This window comes from Hippichthys cyanospilos, chromosome 4 (genome assembly GCF_059441005.1).
Source record: "Hippichthys cyanospilos isolate Australia breed blue-spotted pipefish chromosome 4, RoL_Hcya_1.0, whole genome shotgun sequence".
Classification (NCBI taxonomy): Eukaryota; Metazoa; Chordata; class Actinopteri; order Syngnathiformes; family Syngnathidae; genus Hippichthys; species Hippichthys cyanospilos.
The window spans coordinates 3,153,237-3,174,736 of record NC_142372.1 but is presented as its reverse complement, the minus strand read 5'-3'; the positions used below and the strand labels follow the sequence as shown (position 1 = coordinate 3,174,736).

Here is a 21,500-nt window from a genome sequence, read left to right as displayed (position 1 = left end):
AGGTTTAATCAGGCTCATAAAAGGATTTTGTGACAACCAGATTAAAGCTAGCTGTCTTCCCGAAACAGCCATCAGGAAGCAATGAAATGAAAAACTGGCTCTTTAATGCTAGCATTTTAACAAGTTATGCACAATCCATGAAAGTTTTTTTTTTTTTTTTTTGCACGAGCTTTAAATAAGTTTACGTCAAAACTGATTTAAATTCCACCAAAGTTAATAAATTATTCATATTTAAACTCATGTTTGTAGGTGTATTCAATTACAATGGTTTCAAATTGTCATTTTCAGGAATGACCCAAGAAAATGGAGACTTTATTTTTGAGCTACATCACCCAGGCTTAATTTAACATAACATTTGAAAACTGACTTAAAAAAATGAAAAAAATACAGAACATCTTATTAAAAAAAAATGAAGCCCTCAAGGATAATAAAGATGCTTTTGGAATACTTTTTTTAAAATTTCTGATTAAGTTCTATCATAGCCATTTCCAAACGTGCGTCGAGGACCAATGATTTCAAAATCATTATCGCGTAAATATTTCAAAGACGGTGCGGGACGTTCGCTGTCAAGCCAGTTTTGCGAAAATCACAGAGATGGCCTTGGGGCGCGCTGAGGCCATTTTCACGGTTATGACTCACTTTCACTCCTGATCACAACATTGCAGGCCACAAAATCATTCACCCGTTCAGGTGTCATGTGAGTCATTAAAAGATCACGTGCGCGCAACGTGTGCGGCGAGACGCCGTCTGAAAAACGGATTTTTCAACTCCGGTCCCTTCCAATGAGTTATCCCCCCAAAGCCCGCGTGAAAACCACAACCACATTTTTCTGTCTAGAAGCGGTTGATCTAAATCCGCAGCAGGCCTCGGTAGATTTTTTTTTTTTTCTTTTATGATGACAGCCTCTCTATAACATTAACCAACATCTATTGTTTTACAGCTGTAGAGTCGGCCCGAGGGCTTGAGCTGCTACGCGGCGTTTATGAGCAAAAAAACAGCCATGATGAGAAACATGACAGAGGAGGAGCTTTGCGTACGTTTCAAGTATAAAAACTCGGGTTAGGTCACACGGGAAGAAAAGGCTTTGACTTTACTCGTCCCGGTTAGCGGAGGACTAAAGCGGCGAAGGTTTCGGAAAATGTCATCGGCCGAGTCTTTACTTTTATGCGCCATGTGTTGGGCCGTCTCCTCGGGCGAGGACCCGTACGTGAAAAGAGCTTTGAAGCTGATGTCGGAGACGCCGCTCATCGACGGGTGAATGGAAAATGAAGCGCGGTGGCGGATTTCGCCTCGCGAAGATACTTCTCAACTTGGCTCTTGGGTAAGTTGTTTTCTTGCTCACGTCTTCGTTTTTTTTTTTTTTTTTTTTTTCCAGCCACAATGACCTGCCCTGGCAACTGCGTGAACAATTCAACAACCAGCTCAACAAAGTCGATCTCAACACTCTGGAAACGACGCACACCAACATAGCCAAGATAAAGACGGGTCGGCTGGGAGCGCAGGTACAGCATATGCATATATATCTACTGTATATTCAAATTCATTTCTGGAAGGCTGGATCAGATCAACTCCAAAAAGCTGCTTTGCAAAGATAAGACTTTGACACACATTTAGCCGCAAAGTATCTATGAATGATTTTTTTCGGTATTTTGATGTCATTGTCTCAGAAAATGGTATTTTTTTGCTCCTAGTTTTGTTCCATTGTGGTATGGTGTTCCACAGAGTTCAATTCGAGAACCCCGCGGTTTTTATTGTACTGTATTTGTAGCCCATCGGTTTCTTCCATACAAAGGCTTCTGCATACTCGTCAACGGCCGCGTCGGATCATGTGACTGACACATTGTGTCGCACAGCATGTCGTCATCACCTTTGACGCATTTTGGCGCTAAGAAACGTTTAAAGTTTTTGTGCTATTTTTGGTGTCACCGAATCAGAAAATGGCATTGTTTTACTCTTAGTTTTCCCCGAATGCGCTGCGGTGTTCCACAGGGTTCCATTTCGGGGCCCCTGCTGTTTAATTGTATTTGCGGCTCCTGGTGATGGTGATTCAACTGTGGCGTTATCTGTTCAGCAAATAAATGTCATTCATAATCCTGCTAGTCATTGAGCGTATTCACATTGCTTCCTCTTTCAGTTCTGGTCGGCCTACGTGCCGTGTAATTCTCAGTACAAAGACGCCGTCCGACAAACGCTGGAGCAGATTGATGTGATTCACAGGATGTGTCAGAAATACCCAAACACCTTCATGTTTGCCACCAGCAGCCAAGGTCTAACAAGCTTTTTTATCAATTCGGGTCACAGTTTATTTTAAAGCTTTGTGTGTGTGTTTTGTGCAGACATAACAGAGGCGTTTAAACGCAACAAAACGGCCAGTCTGATTGGCGTGGAAGGGGGTCACTCCATTGACAGCAGCCTGGGCACTCTGCGCACTTTCTACAGCTTGGGAGTCCGCTATCTTACACTCACACATTCCTGCAACATACCCTGGTAGGACACACACACACACACACGTTTTTACAGCTGTACTTGTGAGGACACCCATTGGCATTTACTAACCCCTAAACTTTACACTAATCTCAACACTAACACAATTCAAACCTAAACTCTAAAAGAAGTCTTGACCCTCAAAAAAAAAGGTCAGAAGAAGTGAGGAACTGGCCTAAATGTCTTCACTTCTCCAAAATGTCCTCACTATATCTTTGTCTATACGTACTGTGCTAAATGTCCTAACTTCTCCAAAATGTCCTCACTATATCTTTGTCCAAACGTACTATGTGCTAAATGTCCTCACTTGTCCAAAATGTCCTCACTATGTCTTTGTCCATACGTACTATGTGCTAAATGTCCTCACTTCTCCAAAATGTCCTCAGGAAGCCAGTGGAAAACGCCAAACTGTTTTCACAAGTATAGCCGTAAAGGAAAACACCCTGGGGAATTTCTGTCGTAGTGGGGACATCTCATTGACATAATGCACTTCATAATCCCTCACCTTAACCTTAACCGTTACAAAAAATCATCTAATCCTAACCCTTCTCCTAAGATCAACCAAAATCCAATTCAAACCTATTCCCTAAAAGCAAGTCTTCACCCTCCAAAACAGCCCGAACTTGTGGGGTCCACCAAAATGGTCCAAGATGTCCCCACCTTGTGGCAAAAACCAAGGGCAGTTTTTGCTCGATCGTTCCAAAGTTGCGAGTGTGAGAAGTGATAAAAGAAGCATTCAGATGGTGCGAGATGACAGTTGGCACATGTTGCGTTGAGGAAAGTAAGGGAGATTCCTACAGGATGCAGCTGAGCTCTCAGAGGGATCACAATTACTGGAAGAGTGCGCGCATTTTACAACACGTGAGCGTCGGCCTTCACTAAGCAAAGACAATAACATGCTTCCAGTCATGAATTCCATAATCGGGATCCAGAAAAAAACACCCCCTGAAAAATGCCACTGAAATGCATTGGACAGATATTCGGTGACATTTGATTTCATGGTGGGATTCATCTGTGAAAAAATATCTTTTTTTGTGTGTTTTTTTTTTAACAGGGCCGATAACTGGCTTGTGGACACCGGTTCAGAACCGTCTCAGCATAATGGACTGTCTCCGTTTGGCAAGGTCAGTCTACGTGAAGAAGAATTATTGTCATGAAATTCAACTCGTCCAGTCTAACAGCGGGTTATTCTTAACATATTTATGAAAACGATTTACGGCGATGAAATGGTGCTCCTGTGCATTTGGTGTGTTATGATAACGGTACAAGAAAATGAAAGAAAACACGTGAGCCGCGATCGGTCGTTAGCCGCGATGTCATTTTCAGGCGACAGCCGGTGTCGAAATGGCCGCTCCCTGAGCGGTATAGAAGATATTTTTGTAAACAAAATTTTCCCTTTCTAAAGACGTAAAAAATGCAAAAGTTTTCACTTTCTAATAGTTTTTTTTAAATAAATGTTGTGTAAGCTTACACAGTTTGTGAGTTATATGTCTTATATGACGTAAAATGCTGTCTTGGCTAGTGAGAGACACCAACAAAATTCAAGTTCAGGCGAAACAATGTGGTGATGGGAAAGCGAAGCCTCGCGAAGCTTTTATGAGCTTATTTGCTCCTCTAGATGGCACGGTTTGCCTTTGTCTTTAAACCAAGAGCACCATCTAGAGGAGGTCAATAATATTACAAGTGCTTCATGAGGCTTCATGCACCATGGAGGTTTTGACGTTTAAAAAATATTACATATCTATCTATCTATATTTATTTATAATATAAAAACAATATTTTCTGAGGCAACTCAGAAGCTATTTTTTTGTCTTCACGAAGACAAGAGGCATAGAAGGCCGCGGGTGGGACATTAAAAATGAAGAAATGGTCTTACTGGCCCTCCAGCAAGTGATCGCGGAAATGAACCGCGTGGGGATGCTGATCGACCTGTCTCACGTTCCCGTGCGAGTGATGCATCAAGTCCTGGACGCGTCCAGGGCGCCTGTCATCTTCAGCCACTCTTCCGCCTACGCCGTCTGTCCACATAAGAGGAATGTACCGGATGAGGTCCTCAAGAGAGTGGTGAGTGTGGAAGACCGTATCCTTCGCCGATGGAGATGAGCTTCAACGGTGCTTCTCAAACCCTTGGGAATTTTTTTTTTTTTTCCCCAGCCACTTAACCTGAGCGAAGCATTTTTGGATGAGAAAAAAAAAAAAAGACTTGAAGCAGAGTGAATGAATGAATTAATAATGAATTCATTTAATAATTAAATAAATATATTTTCAATTATATAATTAATTAAGTACTTCAAACAGAGTGCACTCTGTGTATGATTCGTTAAGGACTTGAGGATTATTTAACTAATTATCTACTTTTGATTCATTTTTACACTATGGATTATGCGATTAAATTCAATATATTTTATTTTAATTTGTTAATCAATTAAATACTTAAAGAAAAGTGCCATCTGTGTCTGATTCATTAAAGACTAAGATGGTTTATCTAATTACTTACTATTTTATTCTTTTTAACATCAGCACAAAATAAGTATAACACCAGAGCCCTAAAAACATTCCGTTTGTGTAGAATTCATTAAAGACGTAAAGATGATTAAATACACTCATGAATGAATAAGTAATTAATTTATGAATCAAATCAATATATTTATTTCGAGTAAGGAACTAAAGACTTAAAACTTTTGCATCTGATTCATTAAAGTCTTAACGTTCAATTCATTTAATCAATTGTTTTTAAAATTCAAGTTTTGCATGTTTAATTAATTAATTAAAAAAAATACATTTATTAAAACACTAAAGGCTCGAAACAGAGTGGCGTCTGTGTCTGGTTCATTCAACTTAAGAACTACAATTAATTAATCTTAATTTGAAAAGAAAACTTCATTGTTCCTGCCATGGCATCATCTGCACCAACATAACAGTAACAAGCCCGATTGCGTCTACTAGAGGAGAGTGCCCCCTGGTGGCGAGTAAAATAGCAGTTCAAACACAAAATCAATTCTTTAATAGCATCTTAGAGATTGCCCCCTAGTGGCGAGTAAAATAAATGACGCCACATTGGATTACGAGCCACAGGATTCAATATGTGAGAAAAAAGTAATAAGCTCCGAATTGTTCGGTAATTCTACTCGTGTTTGGAAATAAGCGGACAAAAACGCGGCAGAGACACTCGTAATCATGGGAAATCTTGTAATATTTTGTGTTTGTCCAGAATGAAACCGGAGGAATCGTAATGATCAACTTCTACAACGATTACGTGACCTGCTCCCCCACCGCCAAACTCGCCAACGTTGCCGGTAACGTAACTGTCACTGCTAACTTTGAGCGCGGATGCTTTTCATCCTTACTTGGAAGACAATGAACTCATTCAATCCCAAAGACGTATTTGTACGTTTAAAACATTCAATCCCAGGTTTTTATAATAAAAAATAAAAAATTCAATTTTGATAGGTATAAAAAGGCAGATGCCGAATGAATCGATTGTCAAAGCGATTGATTATTAATCTAAAGTCATGGATTAGTAATAGAGGCCACACTTTGAATCGGCGGTGTCCAAACTACGGATCGGGGGCCATTTGCGGCCCGCCATCCGCATTTTTTGCGGCCCGTGCCAAAAATAACTTTTTGACATGGCCTGCAATGCAAAAAGTTCCATGGTAGACACCATTCGAAGTGTGAAAAAAAAAAATCTAAATTGACGTCATCACCCTTAACAGAAAGCCTTGAAGTAGCATTTTTGAAAAGAAATACATTAGACAATTTAAAAAAAATCTTTCTATTATTCTGTATACGGCCCTCAAAGAAAAAGTTTGCACACCCCTGCTTTCGATCGTGCTCGTACAATTGTGGTACGCTATATGGTGTAGTATATGTATAGCGTGTCGTATACGGTATAGTATAGTAGTACGGTAGAGTACATATCTAGTACTACATTAGGCTGCATGTAAAAACGATCAAATAAATGTCCATCCAGCTTTTGCGGCTACTACTCTTAACAACACTTGATCAAATGTGTCGTTTTCGCTTCAGATCACTTTGACCATATAAGGAAAGTGGGAGGGGCTAGCATCATCGGTTTCGGCGGCGACTATGACGGCGTTGAAAGGTAAGTCGGCACGACCTCATCTGAAGCGTCGCGGCGACCAATAAGGTCCCCGCCGACTGGTACTCCAGACTTCCTGAGGGTCTGGAGGACGTGTCCAAAGTGCCCAGCCTGGTGGCCGAGCTGTTAAGGAGAGGCTGGAGCGATCGGGAGGTCAAGGCCGCTCTGGGGAACAATTTGCTTCGAGTGCTCAAAAGAGCAGAGGAGGTGAGGCGTAAACAAAGGAAACGCGCGTCTTGTTTGGAGATCTTCGGAAAGCCATTCGAAACATATTTCTTATTGTACCCAATATTCTGTGTTTTGGATTTAAAAAAAAACAAAAGTTTTTTTTCAATGGAAATAAATGAGCTGTAAGAGTTTAAAAACATATTTTGAAATAAAGTATTCATGTATGAATTATTACTTAAATATGAAATATTTTGAAAACATTTCTTTTGTACCAAATATTCCGGTTTTTTTTTTTCAACAAAAAAGAGTGTTCAATGAAAAAAAAAACGAAATAAAGATAACATTCACAAAATATATTTCTTAGTGTGCCAAATATTCTTTGTTTTGTTTAAAAATAAAAGAGATGGTGTTCAAGAGAAAAAAAATAGATATGATTTTAAAAAACATTTTAAAGGGATTATTAATAGAATAATTATTAATTAAATTAAAAATATCAACAGATACATTAATCATACATTCATACATTTAAAAAAATAGATAAAAAACTATTTCTTAAAAAGAATTCCAACAATAGTCAAGATTCTCATTTTAAATTCTAATTCTCTGAGAATTGTGTCTTCATAGAGAGAATTTTTTTTCCCTTCACTGGCCCTAATTTTTTTTATGTTTGTACTTGTGTAAGACTATTTGTTTTTGTTTTATTTACTGAAGACAATTCTTTGTCCTTTAGGTCCGCGACAGCCTAAGCAAGCTGAGCCCGGATGATGTTCCTATCCCGTTATCTGAAGTGAAGAATCCGTGCAGGACAAACGACGGTTACCCCAACTCCGGAGCTTTTCCTACACTCAGCATCATGGCCGTTCTTTTCACGCTATTTTTTCACATCCTCGTTCCACTGAACGCTTCATAGGAGCCTGTTCGCATTCAGCAAGGTTCTGAGTAGCTTTCAGAAACATAATTATGTTTTTTTACATGTTTAAATGTTCTACTTCAACATCTATCATAAGTAATCCAAGGCAGAATAAAACAACATTTCTGAACAGATTTAAGTGCATCGTATTCCAGCGTCATGTGTGTATGGCCAACTGGGTCGACAAGCGCCATCTTGCAGCCCAGCCTACGTCACGCACGCTTTTGTTACGTTTGGTACGTTTCTTTTCTATAGCCTAAATAATCTGACTTTCATCAAAGAAAATGTTTTAGATAGTGAGTGGAGGATAATATTTCTGCTGGTTTTCTTATTTTTCTCATTAAAACGGATGTCAACGTGATAAATGGGCGATTTGCATAATAAATATCAACGCCTTTTTCTGTCTCACTTTTAGGAATTCTCATTTCAAATTAGTGACTGTAGGATAATATTTTTGCTGGTTTCATTATTTTTCCTCGTTAAAACGGATGTCAACGTGATAAATGGGCCAGTACCGTATAACAAAAAGCAAGCTAGCTATCAAAATGAAAGATTTTGTGCAGACGTGCGTGTGACGTCATCAAACGTCGTCACACAAAATGGCAGAAGTCATTTTCACATACGTATGTGCTGCCTGAAGGATTATCCAACAAAATGTCTTTCGAAACAAACTCCAACTTTATGCCTTGTCTATTAACTTTAATTCATTGTTTCTAACAAAGGGAAAAAGGGACAATAAACTTACACGGCAAAGTTGTCATTTACTGTAGTGTCACATCGTCCTTTTATGAAATTTCTCTTTTCATATTTTCCATCTGACACTTCGTTTGTAACATCCAAGAATGCGACTTTTTTGTAGTTTTGTTGTTGCGTTTTCATTCCATGACGAAAGACACGCGAAAGGTATTTAAATAAAACCAAAAAAAATGTAAATAAAACACCAGCGACAGCTAGCGATGGACTTCAAAATGGCACCGTGAACATCATGTGACCACCTTTAACCAATCAACGTCCGTAGCTGCGAGAAGCGACAAGCTTTTAAATCGGACAGGCTGTTTATGTACGGCGCTGCGATTTTTAAGACAAGAGAGCCACCTAGTGGAGGGAGCTACACGACTCACAACCGCTTTTTTGTGAAAAATTCACTTCTGTATTTACATACAATAAAAATCGGATTGTCTTGATTACATTCCAACAAAGGCCAGTGACAACTACATTAGAAGGCTATCGTGACATATACGACAGATAAGTGCAATGGCATATACAAACTAGCATGAAAAGACAATAGCATTCTTCAGAAAAAAATATGACATCGTATTAAGCATTACCCGAGCAATATCATCCAGACTACTCCAAACCTGAGATTCAAAGGTCTATGAGGTATTAAAAAATAACACGTAATAAGTCTAATATTGTCTTTCAGAAATACATAAGTGGTTCCAAATTTAAATACCAACTTTTGAAACTATCACCAACAGATGAAATTGAAGCAACAGACGAGTAGAGGAAGTGTGTATTTTACGCGTTGTCACTTTTTTCAACAGTGCACGTTTGGCGCCCTCTATTGAATTCAACAAAATAAAATAAAAACATTCCAGACAACCACATGTATGTACACACGTACAAAAAAAAAAAAAAAAAAAAAGACTCATTACAAGTCTCAATGGCTGAGACGGTTTTGTGGAAACAGAGGTTAGGCTGCAACTTGGGACACTGCTTGAGTTACACTGTCAGACTTAATGAAAAGTGCGTGAGTTGCTCATAAATGGACAAAGTGCTGCCGCTCACATGATCAGCAGCGCTCACACGGTTAAACACAAAAGAAGCATTGCTGGCACGCAAACCTCAGCATGAGCATGGCCTCTCACACCAAAGCAGCCATGGCTAGTACAAAACCATGCTGCGTTATTTCCTGTTGAAATCATTAGCTCTCATAACCTCCCGACAACCAACATATTTGTGTCCACGGTTGTGTCCCTTTTGTCTCATTAATAAAGCTGATACACTCCATTGCGTTAGCCTTTATCTTTAAATCAAGAGTATCATTTAGAGGATCAAAAGTGCTTCGTGAAATATCAAAATATATCAAAAGTGCTTCGTTGAAGCTTCATTTTTTTCCTATCACTAGTGCTCAGAAATGTGATCATTTTTTGCTCCTCTAGATGGCACTCTAATATATTTCATTGCACTAGCCTTTATTTTTAAACCAAGAGCGAGACAATATCAGAAGTGCTTCATGAGGCTTCATTTTTCCATCACTACAGTAAGTACTAGTGATAGGAGAAAATTGAAGCTTCATGAAGCACTTTTGATATTTTTTGACTCCTCTAGATGGCACGCTATTATATTTTGACTGACTCACCTTTATCGATAAACCAAGAGCACCATCTTGAGGTGTAAAACAATGAGCTAGAGATGGGCAAATGAAGCTTCATGAAGCACTTGTGCAATTATTGTACTCAGTGGAAAGAATTGAAATACTGTATATTCAATTTGCAATGCATGTTTCAACAGTGCTATCTAGAGGAGAAAAAGTATCAAAAGTGTTTCATGAGGCTTTGTTTTCCCATCACTAGTGCGCAGTAATCATGGGAAAATGAAGCCCCATGAAGCACTTTTGATATTGTTTATTGAATTCCTGGCCTTTCCCATGATGTCTTGTGAGCTGCACTTGACTTTGCTGTCTTCTTGAGACAAATTAAGACACAACATTGGACACAAATATGCTAGGTCTCAGGAGGGTACTACAGCAAATGATTGAAATAGTGGTTTCAAGAAGTAGTTAGTAATCAGTAGCGATGAGAAAATGAAGCGGTATGAAGCACTTTTGATATTATCTCTGCTCCTCTAGATGAGGAGCATTAGCTTTTATCTTTAAACAAAGAGCACCCTCTAGAGGAGTAAATTAATTTCACAAGTGCTTCATGAAGCTTCATTTTTTTTCCTCATCACCAGTGCTACTACTGAGCACACTAGTAGGCGACAAAGCAGCGTCCACTACAAAAGTAATGTCCACTCCAGCGGACACAAATGAATAGGTTTGGTCTCAGGAGGAGAAAACGAAGATGATTAAATGGCTTCAAGTGTTCTTTCCATCTCAGAAGGTACTGTATGTCCTGGACTAGTCTTGTGACACGTCCCCTGGCGGTCGATTTTCCCGTCCCTGTTCTTGACAATCGGTCAGCAGGCAAGGATGGGACGGTGCCGCCATCCTGTAAGGCAAAGTGTCTTTGCTCAACATCTTCCTGGTGGCGCTGACCAGACGGGAGTAGTTGTCCGGGTTGTACTCGGACAGCCGGGGCCGGGGACACAGCAGCGGCAGGTTGACCCGGTCCGCGTGAGACGAGAAGAGCGGCGGGCGGCGCTGGCTCTCGCCGTCCTTCAGCGAGTCGGGCAGCGGCTTGCGCTTGCTCTCGGGCAGGAGCATGACGCAGAGCACCGAGAGGACGGCGAAGGAGGCGAAGATCACGTGGTGCAGGAAGTAGCCCCCGTTGTTCTGGAGCTCCATCATGGAGGACGCCGCCATGCCCACGCAGCCCGACGCCAGCACCAGGCCCAGGCACCCGCCTCTGATGTGGACAAAAAGCACCCTTCAATTATAGGAAAAATATTTTACAGTCACCGTATTTTATCCTTGAAGACGCAATGTACCGTGATAAAAAATTGAGCCTACCGTGAGATGAGCATTTTTGCAATGCTATAAAACAGGCATGTCAAAATTCATACTTTCATGACTTTTTCCTCAAGGAGCTGCATAATAGCAATAAAACCACATTGGTAGCTATACATTAGGATTCATAACATAGAACGGACAAGAATTCCTTTACTATAGTTATATTACGTGTCATATTAAATATATATATGAACAATATATAGAACACAATTGGAAAATAGTTTTCAAATGAGTACAAAGATTGATATTTTCAACAGGTTCTTGTAGTTCAGAACGTTCATAGCTGCAGTGCAACCCCCCCAAAAAGAAATCATACACACACACACACACACACACACACACACACACACACACACACACACACTGTATGTTCCACACTATAAAGCGCATCACATTAAAAAGCGCACCCAAAAAAATAAATAAATAAATAAATAAATTAAAAAAATCAATTTATAAGGCGCACCGGATTATAAGGCGCGTGGAATAAAAGCTACATGGACTCAGAGCTACAGTGGCGGCTGGGGCTGCATTTGCATTCTGTTTTGTATCCACTAGATGGAGCTGCTCTCAAGAGAACGTCAACTCGATCAGAGAAGTCATGGCGCATGAAATGCTCGCTATATAAGGCGCACTGGATGATAAGGCGCACCGTGAGCTTTAAAAGAAAAAGTAAAGCATTTAGGTGCGGCTTATAGTGCAGAAAATATGAAATATATACACCGAGAAGCTTTAGAGAATGTAACCGGCTCCATTTTGTCCGAATCCAATTCGAGGCAGACTTACCGCACCACAGTGGGCATGACCTCACAGGCAAAGAAGACGCTGAGAATGGCAAGAGCTTGAGAAAACAGCAGCCCCACAATGGAAAACACCAGCACCAGGCCTCCTCGCAGGTCTGACAACACCACAAGGAAACAGGATCAAGATTAGCCGCTCGACAAGCGAGAACATCAAATGAACATCACGAAACAATCTTTTCATTTCGCTGTGATCCCGGGAGCAAATCGCACAAACTCCGGTGAAGGTTCCTTGGCGGAGTTAACGAAACGGGACATACACTGAGTGAATGCCAGGAGAAGGAGCGACAGCAGTCCAGTGACGATGGCGGACAGCAGAAGGATGCCGCGTCGGCCGAAATGATTGACGGTGGAGCAGATGAAGATGCAGGCCAGTGTCCCCGTGGCGATTCTCACAAAGTAGCCGAAGTAAAAATTGGTGGTAGACATGTGCAGGTTTCTGGTGAAGCAGTACTGGATTCCGGTTCCGATCAAACTACGGATAATGAGAGCGCCGTTATCTAAAACCTAATCCCGCATGCAGGATTCGTGCGCCTCCTTCCATTCAAACAATCCCGAAAATAAAAACTTACAGAGTAAAGCTGAGGATGAGGCAGTTCTTCCAGATAACCCGAGTGTGTCGTAGCTCCATCATGGAATAATATCTTGGCTGGCAATCTTCATCAAACGCTGAATCGATCTCTTTACGCAGAAAATAATAAATATAAAAATCAACTTCATTCATCGGCCAGCGAAACAAAGTCTATAACGAGCCCTCGAGTTATTTGGCTGGAAAAATAGTTTTTGTGCTTGGAGTAACGCATAAATTAGCCGCTGGGTAGCAGCGCTCAAGTGCTCCATATAGGCTGGCGTGACTCAAGTGCTCCATATAGGCTGGCGTGACTCAAGTGCTCCTTATAGGCTGGCGTGACTCAAGTGCTCCATATAGGCTGTCGTGATCCATGCAGACATCCTGACACAGTTGCCGTTCCTACTGATCACTTTTTATGCTTATTTTTTCTTTCAAGTGTTTCCCCAAAGGGTCTAAAATGGCTGCTACTAAATGAATGCAGGACAAACGGAATTGATTACTTCAGATTAGTCAATAATAAAATAACTAATACCACTAGGTAATTAAGTACAAAAGTAAAGAAAGGTTCAAGTACTGAAGACCATTTCATCGCAGGTACTTGTTTATATTTATTTCGATTTTTTTTCAAATGGGTTCTGTGTACGAAATGAATCAAGTACTAAAATAATTGATTACATTAGAGACTTCAGTAATTATTTTGAGTACTAAAGTCCTAAACAATTGACTGCTTAAGGTTCCACAATATTTAAGTGATCAATTACTTTAGGTAGTAAATCTTGGAAAATCTCAGAAAAAAAAATGGTAGGGATTAAAGTACCTGGAATCAATTGACTGGCCTCTAAATTAAAATGTAAAAATCTGTCAATGGGATTGATTGAGCAGTGTAAATGTGTTTTTTGATTTTCTGTGTTTAAAGTAGTTTTTCTCCAAGAAAGAAAAAAAAAACGTTATTTTTTTATCCAAACTTGGTATTTAAATCGAATTTTCTGTAGGATATCAGAACACCAAAAGCCCTCAATAGCTGCAACACTAGATCCAAAACAAGAGCTGAAAAAAAAAAGAAATCAAAGTTCCCCCAAGCAGAAGGAAATGCTCACCTAACAGCAAGATTTCACCGGGGAAGAGCTCGTCTGGTAAACAGGCGCCGTTCCTGGCCGAGAATTCCTGGATGCTCTTCTTTACCTCCGGGATCTGAGCGGTGGCCAGCAGCCACCGAGGAGACTCGGGAAACAGTGGCGCGCACCTGCACAGGACAATTGTCTTTCAAGAAACACACACCGCAGAGCTTCTGGATCATCCATGTTCATTTTCAATTTTAAAACAGGTTTTATATATAAGGCACGCTGGAGCATAGAATAGAAGCTACAGTAGTGGCTGGGGCTGCTTCATGCATCCACTAGAGGGAGCTGTGCTAAAGGGAATGTCAACAAAACGATCTGATAATTCCGTCAAACTTTATAAATAGATAATCAGAAATGAAGAATAAAGATGATTTGTGGAAAGTACTGAACAATGGAAAAATATACTTCATAAAAGACTGTTTAGATCAATGCCAAGACGAATCAAGAGTTTAAAAGAATATAATTATAATCCAATCAATTATTAATCTTATCGTAATCAATTTACAACCAAAACCCTTATAATATATTGTTTTGTTGATTTAAATACAGTTTGTGGCTTTATTCTACCAAATTTACCAAATAAAAGAAGGAGTTTTTTTTTAATAAAAACCGGCACTTTTAGTGCCTTGTCCCAATAAAAATTGCTTAAAAAATGGAGCATATATAGCAGATCAAATTTTCAAACAGGGTTTTATAAAAATCTCAATTGTAAAAAATACAATTTAATTGAAATGTAGAGGTAAAAATTGAAAATGTTACATGGCGATTAAGTTATTCAATTTTTTTAGTCCCCCAAGAATTAAAACTGACAGTTTATGCACGGCGTAAGGCATATATATATCTATCTATCTATCTATATATTATCTATCTATCTATCTATATATATATATGAAAATTTATGCGTGAAAAAAAATTGCTGTCAACCATCCTAAACATGGCTGCCCATGAATGACTCACCACCAATAGCAAATGAGCAGAAGCAGAGGTAACGTGGTAACAGCCTGCAAGACGGGCCAATCGCGGCACAGGATAGCGAGGCCCGGCAACAGCAGCTCGGCGAAGATGCCGACGAAGCCGCCCGCCATGGCAACCATCAGACGACGGGGCGGGTCGCACAGCTCCAACCCTGTGACAATATGAAAGCCTTTTTGAATGCACAACTGACCACATTGTTCCCATATATTTCCATATACCGTCTAACGGACGGCTTCATAATTTCATTACATGCGTTACTTGCATTAATAACTTTCCGTTTGTGTCGAACTACGCGACACGTCACCTTTGACCCGTTTTTCTTCCGGGGATGGGATTCTTGTAGCGCTTCCCTCCTCCCGGAGCGGGTCATGGAACAAAGAGAACGAGGAGCTCCCTTCCTGCTTACCCGCCGGCTTCGGCGCTATTGTTTTCGCATCTCCGTGGAGAATCTACATCCGCAGGACATCGCCCGGCTATTTGGCTCCCGCCGCCGCTGAAACCGACACGAGAACCCCATCTGGACCCGACCTTGCCGGAAAGGGGAGCGCGTGTGCGCGTTGGAGATGGGTGTGGATATTTGGGCCAAGGACCAAGCGGCCGATAGATAAATATCAGATTTGCACAAAGGGCAGGTTTACGCTCTGAAATGTTTGCTACACCGCGTACCCAACCACTCCGGAGACATCTCTGCGTATGTGGAATTCCAGAAAAGGAGAGAACTATTACAACATTTCCATGAAGTCCACCGTGAAATTCCAGCTCTCCTACACAGAGGCGGAGCAATATTATCATCCAAAATTTCTCTGAAGTAGGGTGAATGCTAGTAGCTAGTAGCAAGAATTAGCAAGAAATCAATTCAGCAGGAATGTAGCACATTATAGGGTCAGTCCATGTCAAATGTAAACAATTTTGATTTTCATGAAACTTGTTGATAGTGCTGGCGCAACATTCAATGATGAGAGCTATCGTCCGGTATGTTTGGACATTTTTTGCACAAAAGGGCGTGGCCGCCTTCCTTTGAACCCAGCGCATTTCTGTCATGAACAAGTGGGTCGATCTTAAAAATGATATGTTGTAGGAAAGGGAAGGCACCAACTTTTCTATATCTGCTTTAATCATCCAGTAATTCTTTCCCACAGACATGATAGACATATATAAGATGTATTTAGCCCTACAAGATTATCTGTGCAGAAATGTAATCCTTGTTGGATTCCCTTGCTAACAATACCTCTTTTATAAAGGCCAAAAATGTACAAATTTGGCAAGCCGTAGCTCCCACACCCCTTTTCCCTCGTTGGACAGCTGGCTTGCTAGCTAGTGAGCTAACTAGCAGTGCCGCTAATTACCTCATAACAGAAAGCAAGCAAGCTAATCAGTTGGACAGCTAGCTTGCTAGTTAAATACCCAGTTAGCTAACTAGCAGTGCCGCCAATTACCGCATAACAGCCAACAAGCAAGTATTCAAGTTGATAGCTAGCTTGCTAGCTAAATACCCAGTTAGCTAACTAGCTGTGCCGCTAATTACCTCATAACAGAAAGCAAGCAAGCTAACCAGTTGGACTGCTAGCTTGCTAGCTAAATACCCAGTTAGCTGACTAGCTGTGCCGCTATTTACCTCATAACAGAAAGCAAGCAAGCTAATCAGTTGGACTGCTAGCTTGCTAGCTAAATACCCAGTTAGCTAACTAGCAGTGCCGCCAATTACCGCATAACAGCCAACAAGCAAGTATTCAAGTTGATAGCTAGCTTGCTAGCTAAATACCCAGTTAGCTAACTAGCAGTGCTGCTAATTACCTCATAACAGAAAGCAAGCAAGCTAATCAGCTGGACAGCTAGCTTGCTAGCTAAATACCCAGTTAGCTAACTAGCTGTGCCGCTAATTACCTCATAACAGAAAGCAAGCAAGCTAATCAGTTGGACTGCTAGCTTGCTAGCTAAATACCCAGTTAGCTAACTAGCAGTGCCGCCAATTACCGCATAACAGCCAACAAGCAAGTATTCAAGTTGATAGCTAGCTTGCTAGCTAAATACCCAGTTAGCTAACTAGCAGTGCTGCTAATTACCTCATAACAGAAAGCAAGCAAGCTAATCAGCTGGACAGCTAGCTTGCTAGCTAAATACCCAGTTAGCTAACTAGCTGTGCCGCTAATTACCTCATAACAGAAAGCAAGCAAGCTAATCAGTTGGACAGCTAGCTTGCTAGCTAAATACCCAGTTAGCTAACTTGCCGTGCCGCTAATTACCTCATAACAGAAAGCAAGCAAGCTAATTAGTTAGATAGCTAGTTTGCTAGCAGATTAGCTAACTGTCTAGTAAAGTATAAGCACATGGAACTTACTTGCTATGTATGAAGACAAAAAGACGCCAGCGAGCACGGTGCCCTGAGAGAACCGAAGCAGCAGAAAGACCACAGCGCTGTTGGACAAACACACGGCCATGCCAAACACGCCGGACAGACTGACGGACAGTAGAAAACCTCGTCTACGACCTAGCCTGAGAAAAAAATTTAAAAAATGTAACTTGACGGTCAAATTGAAATGAAACAAGCACCGGCGCACTGGAGACGGTCGTTTACCAGTCGCATAACGAGCCGATAAAGATGTATCCCAGAATCCAACCGGTCATGAAGCAGATTTGTTGAAGGGGAATTTTCCAGTAGTCACTGCACACCAAGTTCCACTGCGAAACAAAAGAAAAATTGTTTTCGCAAATCGCAAATTTGAAGCTGACAGCCTGACACAGTTTCTGCTGATGTCAAATTTCAAAATGCGACCATTCAGACATTTCTATGTGATCGCAGCTGGACGTGCCAGATTTTGTGTATCATGGTCCAAATTTTGGACCATATAAAACCATTATATTGAACTTTTTGGAGATGCACTTTAACAGGATTTATGACATTGATTTTGCTGCGATTTTTGCAACATTACGTTGAGTCAAACTATGTCAGCAAACTGAAAATTCTTTGTTGACTTGTGTTTCACCTCAAGACAGTAGGTGGCGGCAGAGAGCGATTCATGGCTATGTCTAAAAGTGTCATCAGCACATCACAGGCTACAGAGAAACGACACCATTTTTCAATTTTTTGTGGCTGTTAATAAATTTAACTCATATGTATGGATAGAACTGATGCCACCGAACAATTTGAGTGGTGGAAGGATAAAAAATATTCAAAAATAAGCTGAATTATTACGCCTTTAAAGGGATAGTGTGTAAGAATTTGACAGTTTTTCATTACGGCCAGCAGGAGGTGCTGCAGGTGCTTCATTTACCATTGTCTGTAGCTGGAACAAACATGGCCGCCTCCGGAGAAGTGCCACCCCCCCATGTAATATCATTTTATGATACCTAGAGCTATGATTATATTGAAAATTATGTTTTCAATATAATCATAGGTCTAGTTTGTTGGTCATAAAGAACACATTCATTTGCAGGTTTTTGAAATGTAATTATTTAATGTTTGTTTAATGGTCTAAATCTTACACACTGTCCCTTTAAAAGCATTTACAAAATTTGTAAAAAAAAAATGCAATGTGCAAAGTGCGTGCAGATGATCAATCTGCCAAGCGCGTGTAGGATTCTACTTGATGTCCATCACCGGCGAGAGGCGGCGCCCTGCAAAGTCGCAAATCACTTAACTTGGTGGGAATGTAGATCATGTCGAGGCAAATTGAATCAAGATGCCTGCTAGCGGCATAATGACGTTACAACAAAGCCGTGTTCAAAATAGAGCCCGCCAAGACATTCTTTTCCGCTCATCCGTTACCCCTCAATCCGATCTTTTCTTACGCGGCAACTCGGAGACGGATAACTTCGCAACCTCTCGTCATCTGTCTCACTTTTTGAACTTCGGTTGAAGAGGCTTCAGGAATTCTTGCGAAGTCCTCGTCTGTTCGCTAATGCATTTCCGCGTCGGTAGCGTGTCGTCATGAGACTCCGTTTTTCTCGCGTCGGTCCTTTTGCGTTGTTTCAACTGCCGCGGCGAATTTGAGGGAAATTTGATTCAAAAAGTACACGACTCTGTTCATAGCAGAGGGGTCCAAACTACGGCCCAGGGGGGCCATTTGTGGCCCGCCATCCACAGTTTGGAAACCCGCGGCATATTCTAAAATTACATTTGGATGATCTAAAAAGTCATGAATATGTTTGATGGAAGACAGTAGGGCTGCACAATTAATCGCATTTTAATCGCGATTACCATATTGGCTACCACGATTAATTAAGGCTGATCCTCGGCGACGTTAACGTTTTAAAAAGCCGACTACACGTCAAATCAAACACTTTGTCATCCTGCCACCAGGGGGCAAAGTTTCCCACACATTTGCACGACAAAAGCCTCAGCAAAAAAAGGTCTCAATTATTATTTAACTTATTTAAAAAAAAAATTAATAAAGAATTAATTCAGACCTTTTTTTGTTGTTGGACAAATTCTGAAGGAGATTTAATTGTCCTGTAAAAGCCTTCAATTGTTTTCATGTCACAAGAGAGCAAATTTGGAACAGGTTTAATTTATTTGTTTTCAATGAGGTCGTTAGCAAACGTTTGGGAAGTGTTTGTCGAACGTTTGCGAACGCAACCTGACGTGCACGCGCGTTTGCTCCCTTTGACAAAACTTGCAAAGTTCATGCATTGCTTGAGCAGTGACAGGAAAATGAAGCCTCGTGAAGCTTCATTTTCCCATGACTAGGCTTCGACAATTGAAGTCATTTTTGGCATTAAAAGAGTCATTTTTGGCATTAAAAACATTACGATTAAAAAAAAAGAAAAAAGGATCCTGCCCTCTATCAGGTCTGAGGCGTCTTAATATTTGCAGACTGGGGTGGATCTTTATTTGCATGTTGCGCAATCAGACGCATAAAAAAAAAGTGTGCTTTATGTATTTAATTTTAAAACTAAAAAAGGAAAAAACTAAACATTTATTTATGTGGATTTTCAATTACAACCACAGCTTTATTGTCGGTATCTCTGACTATTTTACCAGACAAAAAACAATTTTCTGTATTATTTTTTTAACAAAAGAAACACACCAATGAGACAAGATAAAAACATGAATAACAAAAATCAAACTTTTTGTGGCTAACTTTGAGTTAGGGTTACCTTGCTATTTTTTCTCCTAAATCAGACCATAAAAAAAAGTGAATTTATGTATTTAATTGAAAAAAAAGGAAAAAAGAAAACTTAATACTTTTTCTGGATTTTTATTTACGACCGTAACTTTATTGCAGGATACTCTCGCTATTTTTCATGTTTTCCAAACAAAAAACAAACGTATGTATTCATTTTTGAACAAAACAAACACACTGACTGAGAAAACTTATTTTTTCTCAATTATGACTATATGTGCCAGGTTTATCTTCCTATTTCTACTCCTAAGTCACACCAGACCAGAATAATTTGATTTGATGTATTTAATGAAAACAAAGAAAAAAGGGAACAAGAAAAAAAAACTATTAACTTTTTGGTGGATTTTCCTTTACTACCATAACTAATGCAGGTTTTCTTCACTATTAAAAAAAATGCATGGATTAATTTCAAAACAAAAGATACACACTAATAAACAGAGAAAAACAAAAAAACAAAAACTATTTTAATTTTCATTTATGACCATACCTGTGTGCCAGGTTTACCTTGCTATTTTTCCTCTTAAGTTGGACCAGAGGAGGGGGGGGGGGGGGGGCATTTTTTAACAGAAACAACAGTAAAAAAGTCGTACCCTCAAATTCGCGGACTTCAAAACACTGCGAGTATTTTTGTCAAGGTAACCGCGATAAACGAGGGAGGACTCGTGTCTGTTTGTCCTTTTGAACGGTTTTGCGGGCTCCTAATGTGTTTTAATTCATTATGTGTTGCGTTTACGGTCAAAAAAAAAAAAAGACGACAAAATAGTGTCGATGCTCTCACCTCAGTCACGCAGTTGGTGCGGAGCCCCGCCAGGCTAGCGTACTCCCAGCCCTGGGTGCAGCTCACCTTTTCCCGGGGAACGCTCGGGGACAAGTCGGACGTGTTGGCCGGGTACTTGTAGAGCTCGCAGCGGCTCGGCCCGCTGCCGTTGAGCCAAGGGACGCTCAAATTGAGGTAAGCCGACCCGGAGAGGTTAGCGAGGAGCGCGGCTGGGGGGAGAAGCCGCGGGTCCGGCTTGCAGTGGTACGCGTCCGGGACGGCCGTGAAGAAGACGTCGCTCAACAGGTTGAGCGCGACGGCGAAGCCGGGGAACCAGCTGAACGCCACCGCCACTCGGTTGTAGCGTCCGAAGCCTCCGCATTGAGGGAAAACCTTGGCTTCGTAGTCCATTTCGAGGTCCGCTCGCGAGGAACGCCGTCCGGACTCGTAAGTCACTCTCGGGATAGAGAGGAGCGAATATGACGTCACAGGCCCCGCCCCTTGCGCGCTCAATTACGGTCGCGAGACATCCTTGTATTTTTTTCCGAATAAATGACCGAGACTTCGTAACTCACTCTTTCAAGTTCGGGTTCCGGGTATGACGTCACAAAGCAAGTCAATATACGCCGGAGAAAAAAAACATTCACGCAATTAAAATGAGGCAACAGATTACAAGCAATATTATTGCCTCATTCATTTTTTTTGGTAATGCGTAAAGTGTTGCCTCGTTTTAATTTGTTTTCAATTTGATTCTTTTACAAATCAAGAGATACTTTATTGTTTTCCATTTAAAGAGTAGCTGAGTCAAAACAAAATGTT

The 21,500-nt window shown here is 40.7% G+C and overlaps 2 protein-coding genes across 4 annotated transcripts; one reads left to right on the top strand and one right to left on the bottom strand.

Annotated features, from left to right (window-relative positions):
- Positions 1-960: 960 nt before the first annotated feature.
- On the top strand, positions 961-7,798 carry dpep1 (dipeptidase 1). Of its 2 annotated transcripts, XM_088412473.1 has the most exons (10): positions 969-1,254; positions 1,376-1,502; positions 2,135-2,267; positions 2,337-2,487; positions 3,539-3,608; positions 4,372-4,548; positions 5,696-5,780; positions 6,514-6,589; positions 6,658-6,793; positions 7,485-7,798. In XM_088412473.1, the coding sequence occupies exons 1-10, from the start codon at positions 1,139-1,141 to the stop codon at positions 7,662-7,664; spliced, it is 1,251 nt and encodes a 416-aa protein (XP_088268599.1). In that variant the 5' UTR covers positions 969-1,138; the 3' UTR covers positions 7,665-7,798. The 2 variants fall into 2 exon arrangements, with proteins under 2 accessions (XP_088268600.1, XP_088268599.1); XM_088412474.1 differs by lacking the exon at positions 4,372-4,548 and having other exon boundaries at positions 961-1,254.
- On the bottom strand, positions 4,366-21,127 carry slc22a31 (solute carrier family 22 member 31). Of its 2 annotated transcripts, XR_015865302.1 has the most exons (10): positions 20,703-21,127; positions 17,377-17,480; positions 17,140-17,294; positions 14,784-14,952; positions 13,803-13,948; positions 12,707-12,815; positions 12,395-12,609; positions 12,121-12,232; positions 8,410-11,233; positions 4,366-4,647 (listed from the first exon to the last, which is right to left on the bottom strand). XR_015865302.1 is itself a non-coding variant. In XM_088412472.1 (9 exons), the coding sequence occupies exons 1-9, from the start codon at positions 21,090-21,092 to the stop codon at positions 10,786-10,788; spliced, it is 1,848 nt and encodes a 615-aa protein (XP_088268598.1). In that variant the 5' UTR covers positions 21,093-21,127; the 3' UTR covers positions 8,234-10,785. The 2 variants fall into 2 exon arrangements, 1 of the variants encoding a protein (XP_088268598.1); XM_088412472.1 differs by lacking the exon at positions 4,366-4,647 and having other exon boundaries at positions 8,234-11,233.
- Between the last annotated feature and the right edge of the window lie 373 nt (positions 21,128-21,500).

Bases quoted from the DNA above. Each gene is read 5' to 3' on its own strand.
- dpep1 (XM_088412473.1), top strand. From the start codon at position 1,139: ATGTCATCGGCCGAGTCTTTACTTTTATGCGCCATGTGTTGGGCCGTC. The intron at 2,488-3,538 runs GTAGGACACACA...TTTTTTTAACAG, and splicing joins CATTCCTGCAACATACCCTG to GGCCGATAACTGGCTTGTGG. The intron at 6,590-6,657 runs GTAAGTCGGCAC...CTGGTACTCCAG, and splicing joins GACTATGACGGCGTTGAAAG to ACTTCCTGAGGGTCTGGAGG.
- slc22a31 (XM_088412472.1), bottom strand. From the start codon at position 21,092: ATGGACTACGAAGCCAAGGTTTTCCCTCAATGCGGAGGCTTCGGACGC. The intron at 17,295-17,376 runs GTAAACGACCGT...TTTTTTTCTCAG, and splicing joins ATCGGCTCGTTATGCGACTG to GCTAGGTCGTAGACGAGGTT. The intron at 14,953-17,139 runs GTAAGTTCCATG...ATATTGTCACAG, and splicing joins TTTGTCTTCATACATAGCAA to GGTTGGAGCTGTGCGACCCG.